General features: G+C 42.3%; 1 protein-coding gene across 6 annotated transcripts in view; it reads left to right on the forward strand.

Moving 5' to 3' along the window:
- AFF1 (AF4/FMR2 family member 1) overlaps window positions 1–23,327 on the forward strand; it is a 197,225-nt gene that overhangs the window by 135,827 nt on the left and 38,071 nt on the right. For all 6 annotated transcript variants that reach the window (XM_027544973.1, XM_027544975.1, XM_027544974.1 and 3 more), the window contains 4 exons: window positions 2,071–2,115; window positions 7,856–7,942; window positions 8,845–8,881; window positions 12,490–12,541. In XM_027544973.1, the coding sequence (XP_027400774.1) occupies window positions 2,071–2,115; window positions 7,856–7,942; window positions 8,845–8,881; window positions 12,490–12,541 (221 nt within the window). The remainder of the gene's footprint in view (window positions 1–2,070; window positions 2,116–7,855; window positions 7,943–8,844; window positions 8,882–12,489; window positions 12,542–23,327) is intronic.

A 23,327-nucleotide genomic window follows, 5' to 3' on the forward strand; every position in this document is an offset into this window, starting at 1 on the left:
CCATTCTGTATATAATAGTTTGCACCTGCTAACTCCAACCTCCCACCCCATCCTTCCAGCAGCTGCCTCCCCACTGATTGCCAGATATTTAATTTATTTTCCTTTCTTATTTTTGGATGTGCTCGGTCTTTGTTGCTGCAAGTGGATTTTCTCGAGTTTGTCTGGCCCCCATGAGCAGGGGCATCTCTTTAATTGTGATCCCCAGGATTCTCTTGTTGCAGAGCGTGGGCTCTAGGGCGAGTGGGCTCAGCAGTTGTGGTGAATGGACTCAGTTGCCCCACAGCATGTGGGATATTCCCAGACCAGGGATCGAGCCCGTGTCCCCTGCATTTTCAGGCAGATTCTTAAGCACTGGACTGTCAGCAAAGTCCTGCCAGATATTTTAATTGAATTCTCATTCCAGTAACAGAAAGGATGGCGGCAACTATTTAACCAGAGTCAGTAGTCCTCTGCTTTGTTCTGTTGATTTCACTTCAATTCTTAATTGTTATTGTTCCTAATGACACATGTGAAAAATTAAAACCATAGGATATAATTGCATGTTACCCTCAGGTCACAACAGCATTCATTTGTTTCTGACGTTTGTGCTGTAATATTTGGTCCAGTTTTTAGACATTCCTTAATAGTCTTGAAAAATGAAGACTGGATAAGCAAGTCCTCTTGTTAACATGCACAGTGCCTAAGGGCAGGTCCAGTTGGGCCAGCAGAGAAAGGGGATACGCTGGACTCTGACCGTATCTCCTAACTTTCAGACCCCTATCTCAAAAATAACAAATTATAAACGTTTCAATAAAACTGTCTCTGTGAAATTTACATGTTTTAGAACCAGACCCAGGCAGGTCAAATTGCATTTGAAATTTGACATGTCCACTAGATTCAATTCCAGGACAGTGTGAATGCTGTATGCACTTTTCCTTTTCCTTAAGGAAACAGGAATGAGGAAGATGGTGGATTAGTAAACCCCAGATCAGGAATTATCGACCAGTGCCGTATTAAATTACACTTGAATGAGAAATGAGAGCCCTGAAAAGAACCATTTTCCATCTACACTCTGGCTGTGAGGCAAACCTTGGACCAACTGACTGGGAAGAGCAGCACTTTCTGCTCCAGAGGGGCAGTAAGAGTGTGTGTATTGCTGGGTTGGGGTGTGGGGGCTTGTATAGGAGGATTTGCCCAGGGCACTTGGCTCATCGGTTGACACAGAAAGTTGCTCTTCCATTTGAAAACCATGAAGTCAGGGAATTTGTTCCGTATCTCTAGTTAAGGAAAAAGTATTTTTTTTTCTTTTTAAAAGATTTCACTCTTCCATTGTCTTGCACTTTATAAAGACTGGAAAGTGGCATTTCCTAAACACTGCGTCTGTGATACTAGCAACAGCAGCTGTCATCTGTTTACCTGGGAGTAAGCAAGGGGGTCTTTCCTCTAAGAAGCCAGGTAATCTCTCTTCTTAGGGTCTGTCCCTGGGGCAATATTGTGTGTGTGTGTACAGTTGAAAATGCTGACTTCAAGTAGGGCTAGAGACATCCAACTTTAAGACTTATTTTTGGCAGGTTAGACTGTCACCCTAAAACCTATGCTTGGTTGGAGTCTGACTGCCTTACTGTGGGCTCAGTAAGACGTTCAGGATGATCGCCATCTTTGTGTTCGTGTAACTTGCCTCACTGGACAGATGTTGCTGCAAAGCAGGAAAATTACAGGTTTTCCCTTTCTGCCTCCACTCTTGTTATATCTATTATTCCCCTAGATTAACTAATGTACTCATTTTCTTTGATATACACATGTTCCATCAGAAGCTCTTGACCTGCAGGTCACAATTCATCTGTCTTTGTCTCCAGCAGAACCCTTTCTTTCACAATGAGGTCAGGTTTATCTCTCTGGTTTTATTTCATCTAGAATGTGAAGTTTCTCATACTTAGCTATTAGCAGTAATAAAAGGGGGGTCCTGGGGTGATTCTCCTTAAGAAGTGTTGCTGTAAGTACTAATAGCATTCACTAATACCAGCACTCTAATTGTTTTTTGTTTGTGTGCTAATCTTTGTTTGCTAACTTTTTCTTGCTTTTCCCTTACAGCAGACCTACTCCAATGAAGTCCATTGTGTTGAAGAGATTCTGAAGGTGAGTTGATAATTATTTCTCGCTTGAAGACACACTTAAGTAGCCAGACATACATTCATTTTCTTTGACTTGAATGAACAGTTGATATTCTGAACTCCTTTAAACAGTTTGCCTCCTCCCTATCATACCTCCCAAAGCAAATGAATCAGAATAATAACAAAGGGAGTCTTAGGAAACCATCAGAGTCTCTGACAGATTTTAATTGAAATGAACTCCACAAACTCCATGACATTTGGACCAGAGTTTTATTGACCTCTCTCCCAGTCTTTTCTGATAGAAGACTCCAGAGAATCACTCACCAACAGCCCTCCCCCACCCCCCGCAGAGAGGAGACTCCCTGTGTTGCTGCAGTGGGAGGCGCCCTGGGTTAAGGAGTGCTTGGTTTTCACCTCTTGGTGTTTTATAGGAGACACCTCATTGGTGTGGGCCCATCTTCAATGCGACCATGAATTTTTTAAAGGGATAAAAAGAAAAACAGAAAGTATGTGGACATCTTTAGACCTCCCTTGAAAGGGTTATTTTTCACTCTTGTTGATTGAGACCATGCCAGGAACATTTGTGCTGCCTCTGCAAATACATCATTGAAGCCATTATCCATTTGTTCAGTTTTCCTTGCACACGGATGACCGATTCCTTCTAAAATTCAGCTCCAGGAAAAAAGAAAAAATTCTCCTCACGAACCAGCATGCTTTCTTTTTATCAGAGAATTATATAAACTGTTATGTTTCCCATTTTGGCTTTAATTTCCAGGAAATTTAGAGCTAAATTTAATGCTCAAATACTGTAGCTGTAATAACTGAGAGTTTTGTTTATTTCTCATTCCTCCTCTCCGACTTTTAATTTTCTTCCATGTAACTTTTAGTGATACTCTTTTACTGATACTCTTTTACTGCTTTTTGGTTGGTTTCTTTTTTAAGTAGAAGAAAAGTGACACTTGTACCCATTAATTTTTACCTCTACTGTATCCTTTTTTCCTCAAAATATATGTAGTACTCCTGCCTGGAAAATCCTACGGACAAAGGAGCCTGGAAGGCTGCAGTCCGTAAGGTCGCTGAGGGTCAGATACGACTGAGCGACGTCACTTTCACTTTTCACTTTCCTGCATTGGAGAAGGACATGGCAACCCACTCCAGTGTTCTTGCCTGGAGAATCCCAGGGACGGGGGATTCTATGTGTCTATGGGGTCACACAGAGTCGGACACGACTGAAGTGACTTAGCAGTAGCAGCAGTATCCTTTTTTCCTCAAAATATATGTTTACCCAGTTATTTTTGGCTTAATTTTTCATTGTAAAGTATTGAGTTGGTGCTGAAACCAGTAATTAAGTATATAGGTTACCTTCTCGTTGGTACAATTTTTGACAAATGTGGTATCTAGCCAAATGTTTGGGAGACAGTTCCATTACTTTTGTTTTACCGTCTTTGGTCCCCTACTTTCATAGTTAGAATTTTCTAAGAAATACCTCTAAGGAAACATACTTTGTACTGTCTGAAAATGAGAATTTTTTTGCCAATCAGCAAATAAGTACGAATAAGTACTCTTGATTGGGCTTTTGTTCTATCCTTTCCCTCTGGTATTTTTGAAATTCTTTGATGAGTCATAAAAGTAATAAATGTCTTAGTTGTAAAATATGACCTTAGCATTTTCTCTGAAATTGTGTGTGATCTGTTCCATGGTTGTTTCAAAAGTAAATGCAACAATACTGATGATTTATCTCCTGCATGTGTCAGACGCTTCTTCTGTGGTCTGACGTGCTATATGACTTGTTGAGTCCTTTATGTCAGGTGATGATGGTATTAGACCATCAGGCAGGCACTTTAGATTTAATAAACTTGTCCATCCTCCTTCGCCTCTCTGCCAACATCATGTTAATGGGTTCTTGCTTACCTGGAAATCCTTGAAAGTAGGTGGTTAATGCAAGCCATGGGTGAGTGTGTTCATTTGGAGATCATAATAGAGAAAGCAAATCGCAGGATATGCTGGTTGAAGAGGGGCGTGGATGGCCTCTTCTCTTCTGTCGTGGCCTCCGTTAAGTCCCTCCTGAACTCCTCCTGGACTTCGGTTTCCTCATGAGGAAAGCGGAGGCCCCAGGCTGGCAGATAGTAGATGACTCCAGGGCCAAATGCAGCTCTCCCTCTTTGTCGTCCATGCAGATAACTTCCCTCTGCCTTGTGGTTCCTGTTCTTATCTCTTACCAGTAATTACAAAGACTGCCAGGAATCCTAACAAAGATCTTCCTGACGGGTAATAGAAACTAGTCCCCAATATTGTTGGGTTCTCTGGTGGAGATACTAAGAGTGGAAGCCTTTACTGAAGGGGCCGTGGTGGCCTATGACTCGAGCAGATGGCAGGGTGAGAAAATAGCATACAGACTCTATCAGAAACTGGGGGTTGGTTATCAACAAGGGTCCAGACGGGGATGGTGCACTCAGTGGGCATGTGAAACGACTCAGGTTTTCCACTTCCAGTGCCACAGCCTGGAGAGCCTTTTGGGGAAGTTTTTGCAGTGTTTTTTTACATTATCTCAGTGCCACCTTCCAGGGACACTGGTCCAGTGAGTGGTAGCACCATGACTTGTTCACTCATTCATTTATTCAGCAAGTATCCGTGAAGACACACACACTTGTCTCAGCACTAGAATAAATGCTATAGGAATAGGAGTCCTTTCCTCTCGTGAAGATCACGGTGGGGGAAGGTAAATGTGTAAGTGTCAGCTGTTGGTAAGTGCTGTGAGTCTTATAGCAGGCAAGTGAATAGATGAGAAAGCAGAGGAAAGAGGGCAAAAGCCTTGAGGTGGGAGCAGGTTGGCGAATTAGAGGAGCGCTGAGTCTGGAGCAAAATGAACAGGGTGCAGGGTGGGGGCAGATAGCAGCAAGGGCACCTGGAAGGTGGGAGCGAAGCAGGTGCTCAGTGACTCACCCCCGTTCACGTGATAAGCCATTGGTGAAGCAGGGGGTTAATTCAGGGCCCCGGGATTCTGGGCAGCCGCCTCTCCTTATGGCTCCAATCCTCCCAAGGCCTAACTTCTCATAAGCTCAGCGTTTAGGGAACTATATAAATTCTTTTCACACTCCCATCAAACCACTTAGGGCCTGGAAGAGTTTATGCACTTTTCCAACTGCCTGATTTAATAGTTGGGAGCAGCCTTAGGCTCTGAGAAGACAATGGACGTTTCTTGGGAATCACTGGTGACTAAAAGTCACAGACACTGTTGGCATCCTAAAGAAATTCTTGGAAGACGGAAGGGTGATACTCTCAGACGCCCCAGTTATTACATGTTCTTACATTGTAACCATTGTTATAGTCCCACACCTTAGACTATAGTCCTATAAATAAAACAGCAGGAAACTCTGGTGCAGTATTGAAATTCTTTAAAATCTAGGCTTTTAATTAAAGTTGTAGTGCTTTTAATTGCTTTCTCTGATCATATATTCCAGCACTTTATTTTTGTTTCTTTGGTTTATGGTTTTCTTGTTTGTCTCTGGCCACGTAGCTTGGGGGAATCTTAGTTTCCCAACCAGGGATCAAACCTGTGCCCCCTACTGTGAAAGCAGAGTCTTCTTTTTCTTTTTATGGTACATTTTTTTTTAACTTTTTTATTTAGTGTTGGGGTATAGCCAGTTATCAATGTTGTGATAGTTTTAGTTGGACAGTAAAGGGACACAACCATACATATACATGGATCCATTCTCCCTTACGGAGAAGGCAACGGCACCCCTCTCCAGTATTCTCGCCTGGAAAATCCCATGGACGGAGGAGCCTGGTAGGTTGCAGTCCATGGGGTCGCACAGAGTTGGACATGACTGAGCGACTTGACTTTCACTTTCCACTTTCATGCACTGGAGAAGGAAATGGCAACCCACCCCAGTGTTCTTGCCTGGAGAATCCCAGGGACAGGGGAGCCTGATGGGCTGCCGTCTGTGGGGTCGCACAGAGTCCGGACACGGCTGAAGCGACTTCAGCAGCAGCAGCAGCATTCTTCCTTAAACTCCCCACCCATCCAGACTGCCACATAGCATTGAGCAGAGTTTCATGAGAGCACGGAGTCTGAACCACCAGGAAAGTCCGTCCGTCCAGCACTTTGCACTTTGGAAAAAAGAGAAGAAATGATCTTCGCCTGCCTCTTCCTGAGAACTGAGGCTTGGAGCACGCAAACCCCTCAGGCTAACCTGAGCAGCAGAGTCAAGAGTTAAGATCCATTCTGGGACTCTGACTCCAGAGCTGTTATGTTACTCTTTCCATTCTATTTTCGTATAGATTTCCTCTTCTGTACTGAACAATGGTTAGTCGAGTGAGTGAGGCATGATATCACCTTTAACAAAAATTACTCAAGCCAGCATCGGTTACTTTGCTTGTCACTGTGCCAGCTCGTTTATGTCTGTTCTGGGCCTCTACAGCCTGAGGGCGGCTGCAGGGACTGGTGCGGAGGATATGGGTGGAGGTGGGCAACGGGGCTGTATTTGCCTCCAGCTCCATCTCCAGGTGTCACAGGATCAGATGGCATTTCTGCGGGGGATAGAGAGGCTGGGGTAAAAGCACAGTGCCTTGTACAGTGAGGCAACACAGCGTCGTCTGGGGGCCCCAGCCTACTAGCGGAGGGTTGCCTGCCAGACCTTCAGCCAGTTTCCCTGGCAGGTCTGACCCATTCGGGGATGGGATTCTTTCTTAGACTCAGACTCGAACATGGAGGGGCTGTTCCCTGCACTCGCAGCTCTCAGCTTCCTGGGAGACCTGCCCCTGACATTTTAGACCTTGTTTTTCTCAGCTGTGAAAGGAAAGGTCTGGTGATAATCTCCAGTGGCCATTTGAACTCTTGGACAAAGTGTGTGCATGCATGTGTGTTGTGTGTACATACTTGCAATTAGACACCTTTCATCTGACATTTTGTTTCTCACTTAAAAAAAATTATTTTTAATTGGAGGATAATTGCTTTACAGTGTTGTGTTGGTTTCTGCCGTACAACAGCGTGGATCAGCCATAGGTGTACATATATCCCCTCCCTCCTTAACCCCCCTCCCACCCACCCCATCCCACGCCTCTAGGTTGTCACAGACCCACTGGTTTTTTAGCAAGTGAATGAGCTTAGAAAAACAGGACTCATGTCAAGAGAAACATATTAATTTGTGAAAGAAATCTTGCTTCCATGTAAAAAGTGAATAGAAATGAAACTTCTGTTAATGGAAAGGGCCAGTGGCTTTTTAAGGCCTTCTCTGCAAAAGTTCTTATGTCCTAATAATGTGTACCAGGGAAGGGTCAAATCCATTAAAACCCTCCCAAGTGGAACAAGTGACCTGAATTACTTGTTTGCTTAAGTCAAACAGGAAAGTTCTTCTTCCTTTGAGCTTAAATAATTCCAGGAAATGCAATAAAGACGCTGAGGGAGAAAGAAAGCATTGAGACAGGACTGAGTGTTCATAGTTACATAAGCTGGTAACACCTACTACCGTTTTTTATGCTTCACGCTGTTCAGAATGTTCAGACCATTCATGTTCTATGCTCTTGTTTTTCTTCTTCAAACTGATCTCTTTTCAGTTTTGTTTGTTGGAGAGCTTCAGCTTTTGAACAGAGCCCACCAAGTAGGAGTTTTGTTTTTTTTTTTAAAGTCACTGAAATAACTTTTAAGATTTTACTTTCCATTTACCATCACTCCACTGTGCATTCTGTTTAAAAAGTTGACTTAAGTAGCAATAAATGTTCTATTTATAATTTACTTTTTCTTCCCGTTCCAAATCTCTTTCCAGGAAATGACCCACTCATGGCCTCCTCCTTTGACAGCAATACACACGCCTAGTACAGCTGAGCCCTCCAAATTTCCTTTTCCCACAAAGGTAATTCCTTACAAGTCTAGTAGGCACTGCATCCACACCAGTGACAAGGCCTGAAGTATTGCTCTGCGCTGGATTAATCAAGTACTATTTGTTGAACTCTTCAGAGAATAGGTTAACATTGCAATTAATTTAGCTCCTAAAGTGCTTCCTAATGCTTTCAAATGCTTCTTCACTTTTCAATTATGTCAATAGGAATGTCTTACATGTGTGTAGGATTTTGTAGAGTATGAAAATAATCAAGACTTTATAATAAATTCTTTTTTTTTTTTTTTTTTTAGAGTCTTTTCCTTAGTGGGGAACACCAAAGGTACAGGGGAAAAAGTGAGGTGGCATGTCTGCACCCTAATTCAGAATTTAGGCACATACAGACACACATTTACACTTGTCATACCTCCTGTATTGTTTAAAAGTTTAATGTGATCAGCTACATTTGTGGTGGTTTTAATAGCAAGGTAAATTGCCGACTTACAGGATTCTGTTGAAGTATTTGTGAACAATATATTTAAAACATCGCCCTTTGTTTTGGTTTTGGTTTTTGTACTTTTGGATAACCTTCAGAATATAGAAATCTCACCTCAGGTCTGTGTTCAGTCCAGCCTGGTATACATGCATATTGTTGACATCATTATTCCTTTCCATGATGTCATTGAGATTTTAATCTACCACTAAACATATTTTCTAATGATAATTTTTTTCTTAAAAAAATGTAATTCATTATTGATTTTAAGGTAAAGCATTATACTTTGGAAGGAAAAATGAGCTGTAGGGAACAGCAGAAGAAATAAAACCCATTTTATGTAAAAATTAGATTTATCAGTATTTATCAGATTTAGCAGTGGCACAACCTTGGATTTACAAACCTTAATATTTTATTAACTAGAGATTTTCATTTTTCTTTCTAGGATTCTCAGCACATCAGTTCTGCGGTCCCAAACCAAAGTAAGTAAATATGTGGAACTGATTATTGCATTGGAGAATAAAGCATGTTTTTTATTGTTTTAATACAGAAAATATTCATGGAAAATGATGAGGTTAACCTCAGCAGAGATGAGGTTAAAGCTAGGAAGGGCATAAAGAACAGCTTTATGTTCTCTAGGTGGAATTTCAGATTAATGTAAAGAGTTAATGAAAGTGTCTTACTAAAGTACCTAAAAAATATAATTTGACATTACCTGACATACGATAAATATCTCGAGAGTGACTCTAAAAGCATATACAATTATCCAGGAATTGTATTAAAAAACAGATTGGAGTATGTTCTGTGTTTCTTGTATTTATTTTAAACAAAAGAAATTTCTACAAGGAAGAGAACACACAACTTCTTTAGACCTTCTGAATGTATTGGCCATATAATTCATTTCTGGTTCTTTTAAATGGATTGTAAATACTGGAGAATTCAGGAGGAACCAGAACCGTAACTGGATCTAGCCTCTCTCTTCATCCGTAACCCTTTAGTTCACTAAATTCTTTGTTTCCCAACTATATCCAAGGCATTTCAAGCCTTACAAAAATGACTGATGTACTTCCAGTCATTTAGTTCATCAACATATGGTGAGTGCCCAAGTTACGACGTATTGGTCTTCACAGGGCTTAGGGAGACCAAAGTAAGGTGCGTGGTGTGTTTAAATGTATGAGAGAAGGTTGCTCATAGATATTCCATGAAGGTAACTCTTCTTCAGATCTCTCCATCTCATTCTTTTCCCTCACTTATATTTTCCCCTTGATTATCCAATTATTTCAATTGCAAGGATTTGAGGAGAACAAAAGAGATGAGGAAAAATAAGAAATGGAATAGCCTTTCTCTAGAATAGGGGTTATGAAGAGTCGGACAGGACTGAGCAACTTCACTTTCACTTTTCACTTTCCTGCATTGGAGAAGGAAATGGCAACCCACTCCAGTGTTCTTGCCTGGAGAATCCCAGGGACGGGGGAGCCTGGTGGGCTGCCATCTATGGGGTCACACAGAGTCGGACACGAGTGAAGCGACTTAGCAGCAGCAGCATAGCCTAAGAGTCAAATCTGTTGTGCAGCTAGTTTTTGTAAAGAAGGTTTTATTAGGACACACCCATGCTCATTCATTTATTATCATGTCCCACGCTATATAGCAAGCGAAGTTTAAAATAGTTACCATCAGACCTTTACAGAAAAAGTTTGCTTCTCCCTGCCCTACAGATACTAAGACCTTGTAAATAACTCCTAAATTTCCCCCAAATGCAGAGATATGGACCTGACCATCTTGGCTGGTATTGGGGAGATTGGGAAATCTTTGTTTCTCAACCTCTTGGCAGCCTGTCCAAAAATAGATAACAAGTGAAGTGGCACAGCTCAGCTCTGGACAGGACTGCTATGCACCCCTCTCCTTCTTGCTCCTCCACCCAATTCCTCCCTACCTTTTAGGGCTGCCAGTCATGCATATTATATGCCTTCCACTGAGTCACTCACAGCTTGCATGATTGCTACCTCCTGGTTTAGAAAGACCCTGTGATCCTTTAAACTGTGTGATTTCTCCTTTTAGCACAATACAGTTGAACTTCGCCAGGGGTGGAGGGCCTCCAGGCCTGTGGAACAGTGTAGACTGAGTCCTTGTTGCTCTGATGAGAAGTTTTCAGATGCTGGCAGGTCATCCATAGGTCTGGGCTCAGCAGATGCTTATTACCTTGGGGTCTTTTATGCTGCTGCCGTTCTGTCTATTGGTTCTGGAAAAGCTGGTTTACCCCTGTGAGAATGTGGGCAGGGGTGAGAGAGGGGCGCTAGTCGGACCCAAGAGGAGTCTGGTTGTGTGCTGGTTGAAGATGGAGTGGAGTATGTGCAGATGATAGCTTTCAGAGAAGTGAAGTGTGACATCTGTTTCTCAAAGTATGCCCAGCAAGCAAATTCAAATTTCATGAAAAATTAGGCTTTTGGAGTCTGTAGAGAATGAAGTGGTAAAGAACCTGCTTGCCAATGCAGGAGACAAAAGAGATGTGAGTTCCATCCCTGGGTCAGGAAGATCCCCTGAAGATAGGCACAGCAACCCACTCCAGTATTCTTGCCTGGAGAATCCCATGAACAGAGGAGCCTGGTGGGCTACAGTCCATGGGGTTGCAAAGATTGAGACATGACTGAAGCGACTTAGGATGCATGCACACAGAGACTGAAGTATATCCCATATATACATCCCTGTATGTCCCAGGATTTATGTCCACATGTTCAAAAAAAACACAGCTGCTTGAGGATTACCAGAGCCTCGTGGAGCTTAGGACCTGGTCAGGATGTTTGTGTGGGAGCCCCTGTGCGTGGACTTTAGCCCCTTTAATTTGTAATCCCAGCCCTAATTTGCTAGCCAGAAGGGAAAAGAATCTAAAAATACCGGGTAAGAGCTGCTGCCCCCATGAGGATGAAGCCCTGAACTGCAGTTATTCAAGGGTCTCCTGGGTCATTCGTGGTTACTGTACCGCCCGCTGTCTGAAAGGCACCCATGTTGCCACTCAGCTTCTGCGTCAGTTCCAGACACGGACACGGTCTCCCAGCTGCTCTTCAGTCTCTACACTTAACATTTCCTGTTCCTTTCTGGGTTACGTCAGGTAGCACCAGCAGGTTACTCTTTCTGAGAAATTGTTGTATCGTGCCTGGTGGCTGTATCGTGCCCTGGTGGCGTCTCAAAGTATTAAAGTCCCATCATGGCACTCGGAGCCCTCTGACCTCCCCAGGGCCTCTCACATTGCCCTCCACACACTCTGCACCCCAACCTTCCCCTTTCTCATCTGCACCATCTCAATTGCTCCCATGTTTCCTGCCTTCCCTCACATCGTCTCTTCTGCCTGAGGGCCTTCTTCACCCTCATCTCCCTCTTGCCTGCAGTCATTTCTGTCAAAAATCTCACCCATCCTTTGCAACACACACACCTAATTTCGTTTCTTTTCTGATTTGCCTGCTTTCGTCGTGCCCAGTGGTGTGACGAATCTCTAGATTCCCCGGACGTTTCATCTAGGTGATGGGTTTGTGTGTGGATCTCTCACAGCCTAGGGCTGTAGTTGCTGTTCCTGTTTGCTGTCCCTCGGTCAGCTGTACACTCATCGAGGACAGGGGCAAATGTCTTGAGCATCTTGATGTCTGTGAGAGGCAGTTTGTGACCAGCAGTTGAACGAATGAATCGGGGGTGTTGAATGATGGGGGGCCAGGTGGGAGCACAGGCAGCCAAGGACAGAGGCTGTGAAAGAGAGTGCTAGCAAATCGCTGATGGATGTGTGACATCAAACCAGGTGGGGTGGCGTCATGGTGCTTCCACAGGAGCCCCCGTCAGTGGACCCCGAAGAGAGTCTTCTGTGGGGTCGGCTGGCCAGGCAGCACTCTCAGGGTTTTCCAGTTCTGAGCAAGCCCTCTCTCAAGATGTAACATAAATGTTATTTTATAATAGCTCTCTGTTGACAAAATTTAAGTGTACCAAGTGTTTTTAGGTGAAAAGGTGGTGGGGAAATAGCAGGAAAAAAAAAGGGGGGGGGATTTATAACTAACAATCTCATGCATTTGCCATTGTGCTCGTCTGATCATTTTTCCCTCCTCCACAGAACAATATGATACATCTTCAAAAACTCACAGTAATTCTCAGCAGGGAACATCGTAAGTAACATGCTTTTTGTTTATTAAAAGTTTATAATGTTATAATTTCCCATGTAAATCTGTTGCTTAGATTCTGCGCCCCCCCCCCCCCCTCCCCCCAAACCTTGCTTTCAAAAGATGACTCATAAAACACCGCTGAGCTGTGAAGGGAAGAAGTGACCTACATTTCTATTGGGCTTAAGTTCTCCCGTTGAAAGTCGAGGCACCTTAAGCATTTGCTAAGGGGTTTTCTCAAAAAGAAAGGCATTTGAGCCATTATTTACATGTTAACTCTGGAAAATAGAAGGTTTTAGCTTTATAAATTTCAGTCTTAAGTAGCTTTAGCTTTTGGAAGCAAATTTGGGGGGAGGTGCACAGTTTTAGACTTTCTGCCACTTTTTTGGCCTCGTTTTAACTAATAAAGAATGTCTTGCTGCCCAGCTGTTCTTTATTAAGACCAAGTAAGTCCAGATATGTTTGGGGTTTTTGAAACAGTTGAAAATACATAGTAGAGATTTTTAAACCAGCGTTTTGACCTAATTTGTCATTTCTTGGTGGTACTGAACTAATAATTCTTTTCATGACTAGCAGTGGTTCAGCTAGTGAGTGAGGAGATCTTTCTTGCCTCACATATTTGATCACACAACAGTTACTAACACAGCATTGCTTGTCTCCGAGGACTTCAACTTTCTCATTTTAAGGCCTAGGATTTGTCCCATGCATTTTTGGAAGGCGGTGCTGTGCTGGATTGAATATTTTGGAAACTAAGATAGTTGAAGCAGAGGTTGTTTTCTCTCTTCACCGTGACTGAATATGAGACTGGGTGAAATAACTATTTCCAGAGCCAGGTCCTCGATGTAGTGACTTTCACTTCTTGATGGTAAAGTAAGAAAAAAAAATAGTTTTGTTGTTGTTGTTGAAAAGATAGATTTATTATAGTTTCCAGGTTGGATTTGGGTGTATAATAAAAATCTGTTGATGACTTTTTGCTTTATTCTCCTTTACTAGAAAAAAAATTAACCCAATAATAGTTATTCTTTGCCTTTTGTTGTTGTTGTTTTTGCCTTTTGTTTTTCCCTTTCTTTTTGCTTAAAAAAAAAAAAAGTTTTTTACTCCTGTGTTCTGAAGATTGAGAATCACTGCCTTAGATTGCATTTAGGGGTGCAGGTGTTGGTTTAGCCAGTTGGTGGCTGATGAGGGATTGACAGGACACCTCCAGGGACCACACTTGCAATCACCCTGTGGATGCTCTGTGGCTGCCCTCAGGTTGTACACCTTGTGCTCGCAGTGTAATGGTTGGTAGTAAAGCCACACAGACCATAAGAGGACCCAGCTACTGTCTTTACTGGGGGCAGCGAGGGAAGGCAAGCTGAAGTGCTTGCAGCCCTACAAGAACTTGGCAATAAGAACAGGGACAAGGAGCGCCCTGAGCAGCAGATCAAGTGGGGCAGCTGCACCTAACGAGGGAAGGGGCTGTGTCCTGGGCCGGTGTGGAGAGGGAGAAAGGCCCCTGGATCTGACCTGGTCCCAGCTGCCCCTGCCCACTCCGTTTTCCATCAGCTTTCAGACTGAGGTCGTTCGTAGGGACTCAGAGCGTTTTCTATGACCATTTTGCTACTCAGGGTTGCTCTCCTGATGAAGTGAGTTAAACCACTGAAATCAGAGGTGCCTGCAAGTTTATAACAGATATGCTCATGTCCTGTGACACGTGTAGTGTTTTATTTTTTAATTGGAAAAATTTTGAATAATTTATATGTGTATTTATTTTTTGGCTGTCCTGGGTCTTCGTAGCTGTGCCAGGGCTTTCTCTAGTTGCAGCGAGAGGGACTACTCTTCAGCTGTGGTACCTAGGCTTCTCACTGCCGTGGCTTCTCTTATTGCAGAGCATGGGCTCTACGGCACTCGGGCTCAAATGTTGTGGAGCGCCGGCTTAGTTGCCGCGTGGCCTGTGGAATCTTCCTGGACCAGGGATCGAACCTGTGTCCCCTGCGTTGGCAGGCAGATTCTTAACCACTGGACCACTGGGGAAGTCCCTGTAGTGTTTTCTGGATAAAAACTATTGCTTTGCCATGTATAAAATTAACCTAGAGAAGAACATTTGTTTTGATCCTAATAGGTTTGGAGAAGGGAGGAAAGCAGGGCCTGGTGCAGGTAGAGAGGACCAGAGTGATGAAGGAGAGAGAAATCTTGAGGCTGGATGAATACAGTGGGTTGTATGCCCAGGGGGTTGGCAGTATTGATTAGCGCCAAAATGAAATGTCCCTATGGGGAAAAGAATCACTTTTATGGAGATTGGATGACAGCTGAGTCCCAGTTAATTCTGTCGAGGGCAAGTGTTGTTTCAGAGTTAGCATGGCAGATCTCTTAGCGCTCACAGGTTCGTTTGATCTTGGGTCAGCCTGAGGGTTCTTTGACAAGCAGTTAAACTGTCTGAATGGCACAGAGCCTGGCAGGGAGACCGTCTAATGCACTTTGGATGTCAGGAAAGAAGATGTTAATTTCAGGGTCATTTGTTCTTTGGTTTTAAAAATCAATCTAGGTCCTAATACTTTTTCTTTCAGAGTTCCTAGTACTTGGGCCTCCTTACAAAAGTGGAGTGGTGCTTATCAAAGGGGGATAAGAGGACCTGGCCCTGGAGAATAAGCTGTGGATATTAATAACTTTTAACATCTGTCCAGACTTGGGTGTGGGTGGGCAGTAGCCAGGTGGTAGAAGAATGTAAGTGTGAAAGAAATGTCTTGAATCCGTTACGTTTAATCTCTGTAGTTGAAACTCTAGTTAGCTGTCAAGTGATGAGTTTGTTCTACCACGCACCACAGGGAAGGGATTAGCTAGGAATCCAGTGCTGTTTGCTCCCAAGTTTAGGGGAGGGGATGTTGATTTAAGGGCTCCTAGCTTTGGAATTCTCTGCCTTTCCAAGACTTAGGTCTGTTGAGTTCTTGGGGCACGGTACAAAGCAATTCCTTTTTCTGTACCGCTGTTACGCCCTTGGGGCTTCCCAGGTGGCTCAGTGATAAAGAATCCGCCTGCCAAGTAGGAGACACGGGTTCAGTCCCTGGGTCGGGAAGATCCTGTGGAGGAGGGCATGGCAACCCACTCCAGTATTCTTGCCTGGAGAATCCCATGGACAGAGGAGCCTGGTGGGCTACAGTCCATGGGGTCGCAAAGAGTTGGCTATGACTTACTAACAACAGCAACATTATTTCCTTCATGTGTGTGATCGTGGGTAGTACATTCAGACACGGTTTCCTAATACCAGTGCTTTCACCAGCCTCTCAAAATGGATAACGTGCTAATGTTTTAGAAGCTATACAGCAGTTGATGGGCATTGTTGTGACTGACTTGCTTCTCCTTCTCACCCGCTACCTCCCCCAACATTGCCAAGTCCTAACTAGATGGTGCCCTCCTTTCTGTTTATTTTTGCTTCAGAAATCATCAGTTAGAGAAGTGAACAACTACAGCAATTTGAAAAAAATGTTTTTAATGTATTTATTTACAACTGTGCTGGGTCTTTATTGCTGCACAGCATGTGGGATCTTCCTGGATCCAGGGATCAGACCCATGTCTCCTGCATTGGCAGGTAGATTCTTTACCACTGAGTCACCAGGGAAGCCCAGCAATTTGAAATTTTTATTACTTACTTGGAACATTTCTTTTCACATGAGGGGAAGCCTTTGAACCTGAAGACTGGGGTTGGGATTGTCCTGGAAGTTTGATCAGGCTTCACTGGTGGCTCAGATGGTAAAGTATCCATCTGCCAATGCACGAGACCCAGGATTCAATCCCTGGGTTTGGAAGATCCCCTGGAGAAGGGAATGGCAACCCATGCCAGTATTCTGGCCTGGAGAATTCCATGGTCAGAGGAACCTGGCATGCTACTGTTCATAAAGTCACAAAGAGACACTGAGTGACTAACACTTTCACACACACACACACACACACACACACACACACACACACACATATATAAATATGTAAAACTGAATCACTTTGCTGTACAGCAGAAATTAACACAACATTATAAATCAGCTGAACTTCAGTTAACAAAAAAGTTTGTGCTTTATGAAGGTGTCTGACCTGAGATCTTTATTTCACTTGACAGCTCTGACTTAAAGGGCTCTTTGCTGATAAATGTTTGGAAGAAGTATTAATAGTAGAAGTTACCCTAAGGGGCTAAACTTATAAATTATTTGTCCTTTCGAGTATACTCCTGTCCCTTATTCACAGTTCTTCAGCTCTTTTTGAAAGCAAGGAACATATATTTGTGCTGGTCAGTGATATATTTGTACATCTACAGTAAATCTTCAGCTTCTCAGAATGTAAATGAAGAGCTTTTCATTAATAATAATTCTTGGTTCTCAAATATCTGGCATTGCTAGAAAAAGATGCATTCTGTTTTTATTCCCAACTGAATAAGTAATTGTGAATCCAAAGTTACTGGTATTCATAATTATTTTAGTGATGTAGATATAGAAGAAAATGTTCTATTTTTCAAGAGAAAAAAGTAGAGGTATTAAATGACAGAGAATAAAGCTTTTTTTTTTTTTTTTTAATGAGTTACTATTAGCCATGTTATAGAGACATCAGAGTTTATAATACTGGGTACTGAAAAATTTCCATGCTTGGGTGAAAGGAAACAAATGATCATTCTGAACAGTGTTTGAAAATTTTGTTTATTTCAGAATTATAGTTACTGTAACACATAAATTAATATTTGGAAAATGGTAAAACTCCCAAATGCAGAAGTACCTCCTTTCACGGTAGAATCAACAGTCTTTTGGAATAGTCAATTTAATTCTTGGATTTCTGGCTTTAGTAGACCATATTCTAGGATCTCTTGCAGGACAGTATTTAACTTAACATTGTATACAAAGTTATGCTAGGGACTTGCATAATATTGAAGGGATATTCTGGTGAAGCTGTGAAGTGAAGCATATATGTGTTTTATATTAACTTTTTGGCTGTGCTGGGTCTTCATTGCTGTGCGTGGGCTTTCTCTAGTTACAGTGCTTAGGCTTCTCACTGCGATGGCTTCTCTTGGTTCAGAGCATAGCCTCTAGGCACACGGGCTTCAGTAGTTGCGGCATGTGGGCCAGTAGTTGCCCCAAGGCATATGAACTTCTCTTGGGCCAGTTATTGAACCTGTGTCCCTTGATTTGGCAGATGGATTGTTAACCACTGGACCACCAGGGAAGTCCAAAGCATATTTTAAATAATTATAAAAACTACTGCCAAAGTGCTGGACAATCATCTTCTCCAAAGTATTCCCCTTGGATCTCTATATATTTCCCAAATGATGGCTTGAACTATTCTGGGAGCACCCCTTTAGGATAATATATACCTGGTCTTAGACCAAAGGTCAAAAAAAATGGACAAGGAGAATAAGTTTATCAAGTGCCTGTTGTACAGAAGGTGTTACGTAAATGAGTCTGTTTTATGTTCTGCATAAGAAAAATCATTCTCATTCTTTAACATGCTTTGACCCCAATTATATAAATATTATTCTCTGGGCTTGATGCCAGGCAATTTGGAGATGCTTCCAAAAGTTGCCTCCATTCATCCATTCAGTACTTAATTCTTAAACACATGCTATGTGGCTGGTGCTTGGGGAAACAATAGCCAACAAGATAAAGTCCTTGTCTTCATGTCTTGTAGCTAAATGCAGGTGGCATATAATACAAACTAGGTGATGTGATAGGGACAGGCTTGAGGAGGCATTTGGGGTGGTGGTGATGTTGATACTTCTGGGAGGCTCAGGAAAGTCTCTCAGAGAAGGTGGCATTTGATCTGGAACCTGAATGGTGAGAGGGAGGCAGATAATACTTGCCACCTTAAAAAAGGCTTGTTGGGCTGCAGGCTCTAAAGACATTTGAAAGCCAAGGAAACCAACCCTGAATGTTCACTGAAGGAATGATGCTGAAGCTCTAGTATACTTTGGCCGTGTGATGCAAAGAGCTCAGTCATTGGAAAAGACCCTGATGCTGGGTAAGATTGATGGCAGAAGGAGAAGGGGCCAGGAGAGGATGAGATTGCTGGATAGCATCACTGACTCAGTGGATGTGAGTTGAGAAAACTCTGAAAGAGAGCGGAGGATAGAGGAGCCAGGTGTGCTGCAGTCCATGGAGTTGCAAAGAGTCGGACACGACTGAGCGACTGAGCAGCAACAATTCTTATTGGAAGTGACTCAGTTCAGTTTAGTCACTCAGTCATGTCCGACTCTTTGCAACCGCCTGGACTGCAGCACACCAGGCTTCCCTGTCCATCACCAACTCCCGGACCTTGCTCAAACTCATGTTCATCGAGTCGGTGATGCCATCCAGCCATCTCATCCTCTGTCATCTCCTTCTCCTGCCTTCAATCTTTCCTAGCATCAGGGTCTTTTTCAACGAGTCAGCTCTTCGCATCAGGTGGCCAAAGTATTGGAGTTTCAGCTTCAACATCAATCCTTCCAATGAACACTCAGGACTGATTTCCTTTAGGATTGATTGGTTGGATTTCCAAGGGACTCTCAAGAGTCTTCTCCAACACCACAGTTCAAAAGCATCAATTCTTTGGCTCTCAGCTTTCTTTATAGTCCAACTCTCACATTCATACATGACTACTGAAAAAACCGTAGCTTTGATTAGATGGTCCTTTGTCGGCAAAGTAATGTCTCTGCTTTTTAGTATGCTATCTAGGGTCTAGTGGAAGTGACTACTTTGAAATAATTATGTGCATATGGAAGACAAATATGGGAGGGTGTCTGTCCTTAAGGGTCTATTTAAGTCTTATTTTTAATCATACTGCTAATTTACTTGAGTAAGTGACCCCAGAGTTTGCCCACTCAGCCACCCTGCAGAGGCCTCTGACGCCTTCCATAACCTATAACCTACCTCTTCACCTCCTTCTTTATGCTCCCCCAACACCCCAAACACACACACACACTTCCCACTCTGGCCACATTGACCTCTCTCCTGTTTCCTGTGCCCTGATCACCCTCCTGCATTTCTTGCACTGTGCCCCCTCCTTGGATGTCATCCCTTCACCAGTCCAGTCTTCCCTGACTAACCTGATATAGAAGAACAACACATAGCCACTTTCTCTCTTATGCTTTTCTCCCCTCTGCAGGCTTGTTACACATTGAGAAAGAATGTACTTTGGTTACTTACCTGCCTCCCCTGGGCTCTGAGTGCACAAGACAGGGATTTCTGTCTGCTTAGAGTTGTATCCATAAAGTCCAGAGCAGGGCCTGGCACATAGTAAATACTCAGAATAAATACGGAAGGAGAAAACATTGCACATAAACTTGATTAAATACCTGTAAGCAATGTTTAATAGAATATCATTTTCAGTAATCATTCTTCTAGATTTTGTTTCCAGTTGTCTAGTATGTCATCTTGTACTAGTATCTTATTTATCATACTTAATGACTTAATCTTATTTATTAACTTCAATGGGCTTCCCTGGTGGCTCAGACAGTAAAGAATCTGCTTGCAGTGCAGACCTGGGTTTGATCCCTGGGTTGGGAAGATCCCCGGGAGAAGGGAATGGCTAGCCACTCCAGTATTCTTGCCTGGAGACTCCTATGGATGGAAGAACATATCTGGCTATGGTCCCTAGGGTCACAAAGAACTGGACATGATGGAGCTATTAACACACACAGACTTCAACTTTTCCTTCATTTATACCCTTGTGATTTTTCTCATGTCCTTGTTTGACTTCAGAAAGTCTTCACTTCATCCATGGAGTTTAAATAATCTTTCACACCTCTATAATTTTTGTCTTATTAACCTTAAGGTCACATACTATGGTGAATCAGGTATCCAGTGACTTATCCCTCTGCCCTGGTAGCCCACCATCTCCCATAGACGGTCTCTCCTAAACTTGAATTCTGCCAACTACTGTCACCATTTGGAGAGTCTCCAGTTTTATGCTGTGTCACAGTGTCTTAGGGGCTCCACTTTTTTATTTAAAAAAAATTAATGGTATGTGGAGCCCTCTAAATAACTTGTCACCTCCCATCACCTCCTGCACAAAGCATTTGCAGTCCTTATTTCTGCCCTTCACCAAAAAAGAAATCCAATCCTGATGTAATTTAAACATTTGGGAAATATGAGAATTGTGCAGGTTTACACGTTCTCACATGCTCATTAGTGGTTTTTGAAAAGTACGTATCACTTCATTTGCCATTATGGGCACGCCTAGTGCCAGGTTTGTGACTTATTAATCACAAGCAACTACTTTGAGCTTGCCTCCACTTGCTCTTTTCCAAATCAAAGGTATGGCCCGATCATAGGAAATGTTAAGCTAAGAAATCAGCGTATTGAAAGAGTTTGGGGTTCTGAATTAAGATGTTACAGCGTATTGGCAGTGGAAGCTTTGGGTAAGCCTAGTACAAGGGATAGTAAAAGAATAAAGGCTTGTCTGGTGTGTCTTCACACAGTAACCATCAGGCTCTGAGCTGCTGAAGCATGCCTGCTGGAACCTGCGTGCAGCTCTTTCAGCTTTGCAGAACAGCTGTCTGAAGAATGCATTTGTTTCAGAGGGGTTTGAGGATTGTTTGTAACCCTTCAGTAAGAAGTTCTCATAACCGATCATGTAAAATGTGGTTAAACCTACATGGTAGTTCAAAGAGTCGCTTTACCTGAGCATTTGCTTTCTTTTGAACAGTGCCAGGCCTGGCCGTATGGTTCCCTATGCTTTGAAATAACTTTTTTTTTTTCCCCCTTTGAGTTTGGAAATGAAATTCGTTATTTGACCAGTTTGAATAGTATGTAAACTAGTCCATCCTAAAGGAAATCAGTCCTGAATATTCATTGAAAGGACTGATGCTGAAGCTGAAACTCCCATACTTTGGCCACCTGATGCAAAGAACTGACTCATTTGAAAAGACCCTGATGCTGGGTAAGTTTGAAGGCAGGAGGAGAATAGTGTATTCATTTTACTCCAGCAGTATAGTTCGTACTTTCTTTTAAACCAGAGTCTTTCTCTCAGTGGCTTCTGGCACTTAGTTTTCATGCACTCAGTTAGGTTTTTTAACCACTGTCTTCTGTTGGCCAGAGCTAGGAGATGGTATCCAATGAAATGGCTTTTGCATGCCAGCTCCAGCATATAACCAACTTCATGATTTTAGGCAAGTTAGGTGGCTAGTCTGAGCTGTTTCCTCATCCCTTAGGATGTGAGGGGGTGATCAGAGCCAGCCCATGGGGTTGTGCGTAGAATCACTGCAAGTTCAGATCACAGAAACAACACAGCTATGTTGTACTGTTACTTAATCAGCAAAAGGGTGCTGTTCATTCAGCCAGTTTCTTAGGCTGCCTGCCAAATTCTAGATAAAATATGAAGGCGAAAATCATATTTTCGCCTTCATATTTTCTGACTTGATCCTACCTCAGAAAAGCTTACAGTTCAGTATGGCCCTTGGGTCTAACGTTTCTTAACTTAGGTTTTATTGGTATGAAGGAGACTAGATCTAAGAGGTTTGCTTCTCTTTTAGTTGGTGCAAAGATGCTCACCCAAATGTGCTGTAATTTGTCATCTTGACATTCAAAGACCAGTCTATTGCATATATCAATAGAGTACAGTATGTGAAGCATAGTATAGTAATATATCTTATATGAAGATCCTAAAACATAACTAGTATGGTAATTTAGTGATATGCATGGCCTCAAATTCAGATATTTGTGGCACAAGTAGGGGAGTTTAGCAACTCATCCCTTTAAACATAACACCTTTACCTGTCTTCAAGTTACATTTTTTCCCAACTGTATAGATTCTTTTTTTAAAAAATTATAATGGCATTAATGTTTAATTTTCTATATTAACAAAACTTAGTCATGTTTTTTAAGTAACCTTTTTTCTTTTTAGAGATACAATATATGTTTGATATCTGAAACTTGACAAAATATCTCTTTCCCCAATACTGATTTATATTGAGCTACCCATCACTAATGATATACTAAACCTTGGTTTCTGGAAGATTCTGTGGCTACTGCTGGCTGAGTTGCAAGACATAATACACTGTGTCTGCTGACTCTTGTGTCAAATAAATGATGCCCATGAATTTCGATTAAGTGAAATGTTGGATTGGCCATTAAGTTTATTCATGCTTTCCTGTAAGACGGCATGGACAACCCAAAGGAACTTTTGGCTAACCTAATACCACGTGTAAATCCTTAGTACATCCTACATAAGTGTTTGGTTCTGTTTGACCTTATTGGTTTCTTCTCTCTGTCTCTCTTTTTCTTTTTGAGTTAATGCTTCTTTGGAGATATCTTTAGCAGTCTCTTTTACAGGTCACTATCAGTCAGCCCTTTCGGTCGTGAATAACCTGCAGGCTTGTTTTGTTACCATCTGCCTACCTAATGCTCTGAAGAGGAGAAGGATCTACGAGCATTTTTACAGTCCCTTTTTATCCCCTCAGCAAGTAGAGTAAAAGTCAGGACAAGTACCTTCTGAGTTACTGAACATACAGTATCTTATATACTTTCTGACTTGAGAGTATATATGCACAGAAGCTCGGCATTCAGTAGCTAAGCAAACAAAGTTTTTAGTTAGTCTTCTGCTTGCAACAGGAAGTGTGGTTGGATTACATGATCATTGATGTTTCAGGAAATTAAGGCAAATCAGCTTTATACAAAACAAACCCAATGACTGGGAAACAAAGAGGTCCATTTACTGTGGTTTTGTTGTTGCTGGTTTATACTGAATATACTTTGCCAGGTTTTTTTTTTTCTCCCTAGTTATATTATATCTAACATTTCTTCCAAAGATATATCTTTTTTTTTAATTTTTTTTTTTTATTGAAGGATAATTGCTTTACACAAAG

The sequence above is a fragment of the Bos indicus x Bos taurus genome, chromosome 6 (assembly GCF_003369695.1).
Source record: "Bos indicus x Bos taurus breed Angus x Brahman F1 hybrid chromosome 6, Bos_hybrid_MaternalHap_v2.0, whole genome shotgun sequence".
Lineage (NCBI taxonomy): Eukaryota > Metazoa > Chordata > Mammalia > Artiodactyla > Bovidae > Bos > Bos indicus x Bos taurus.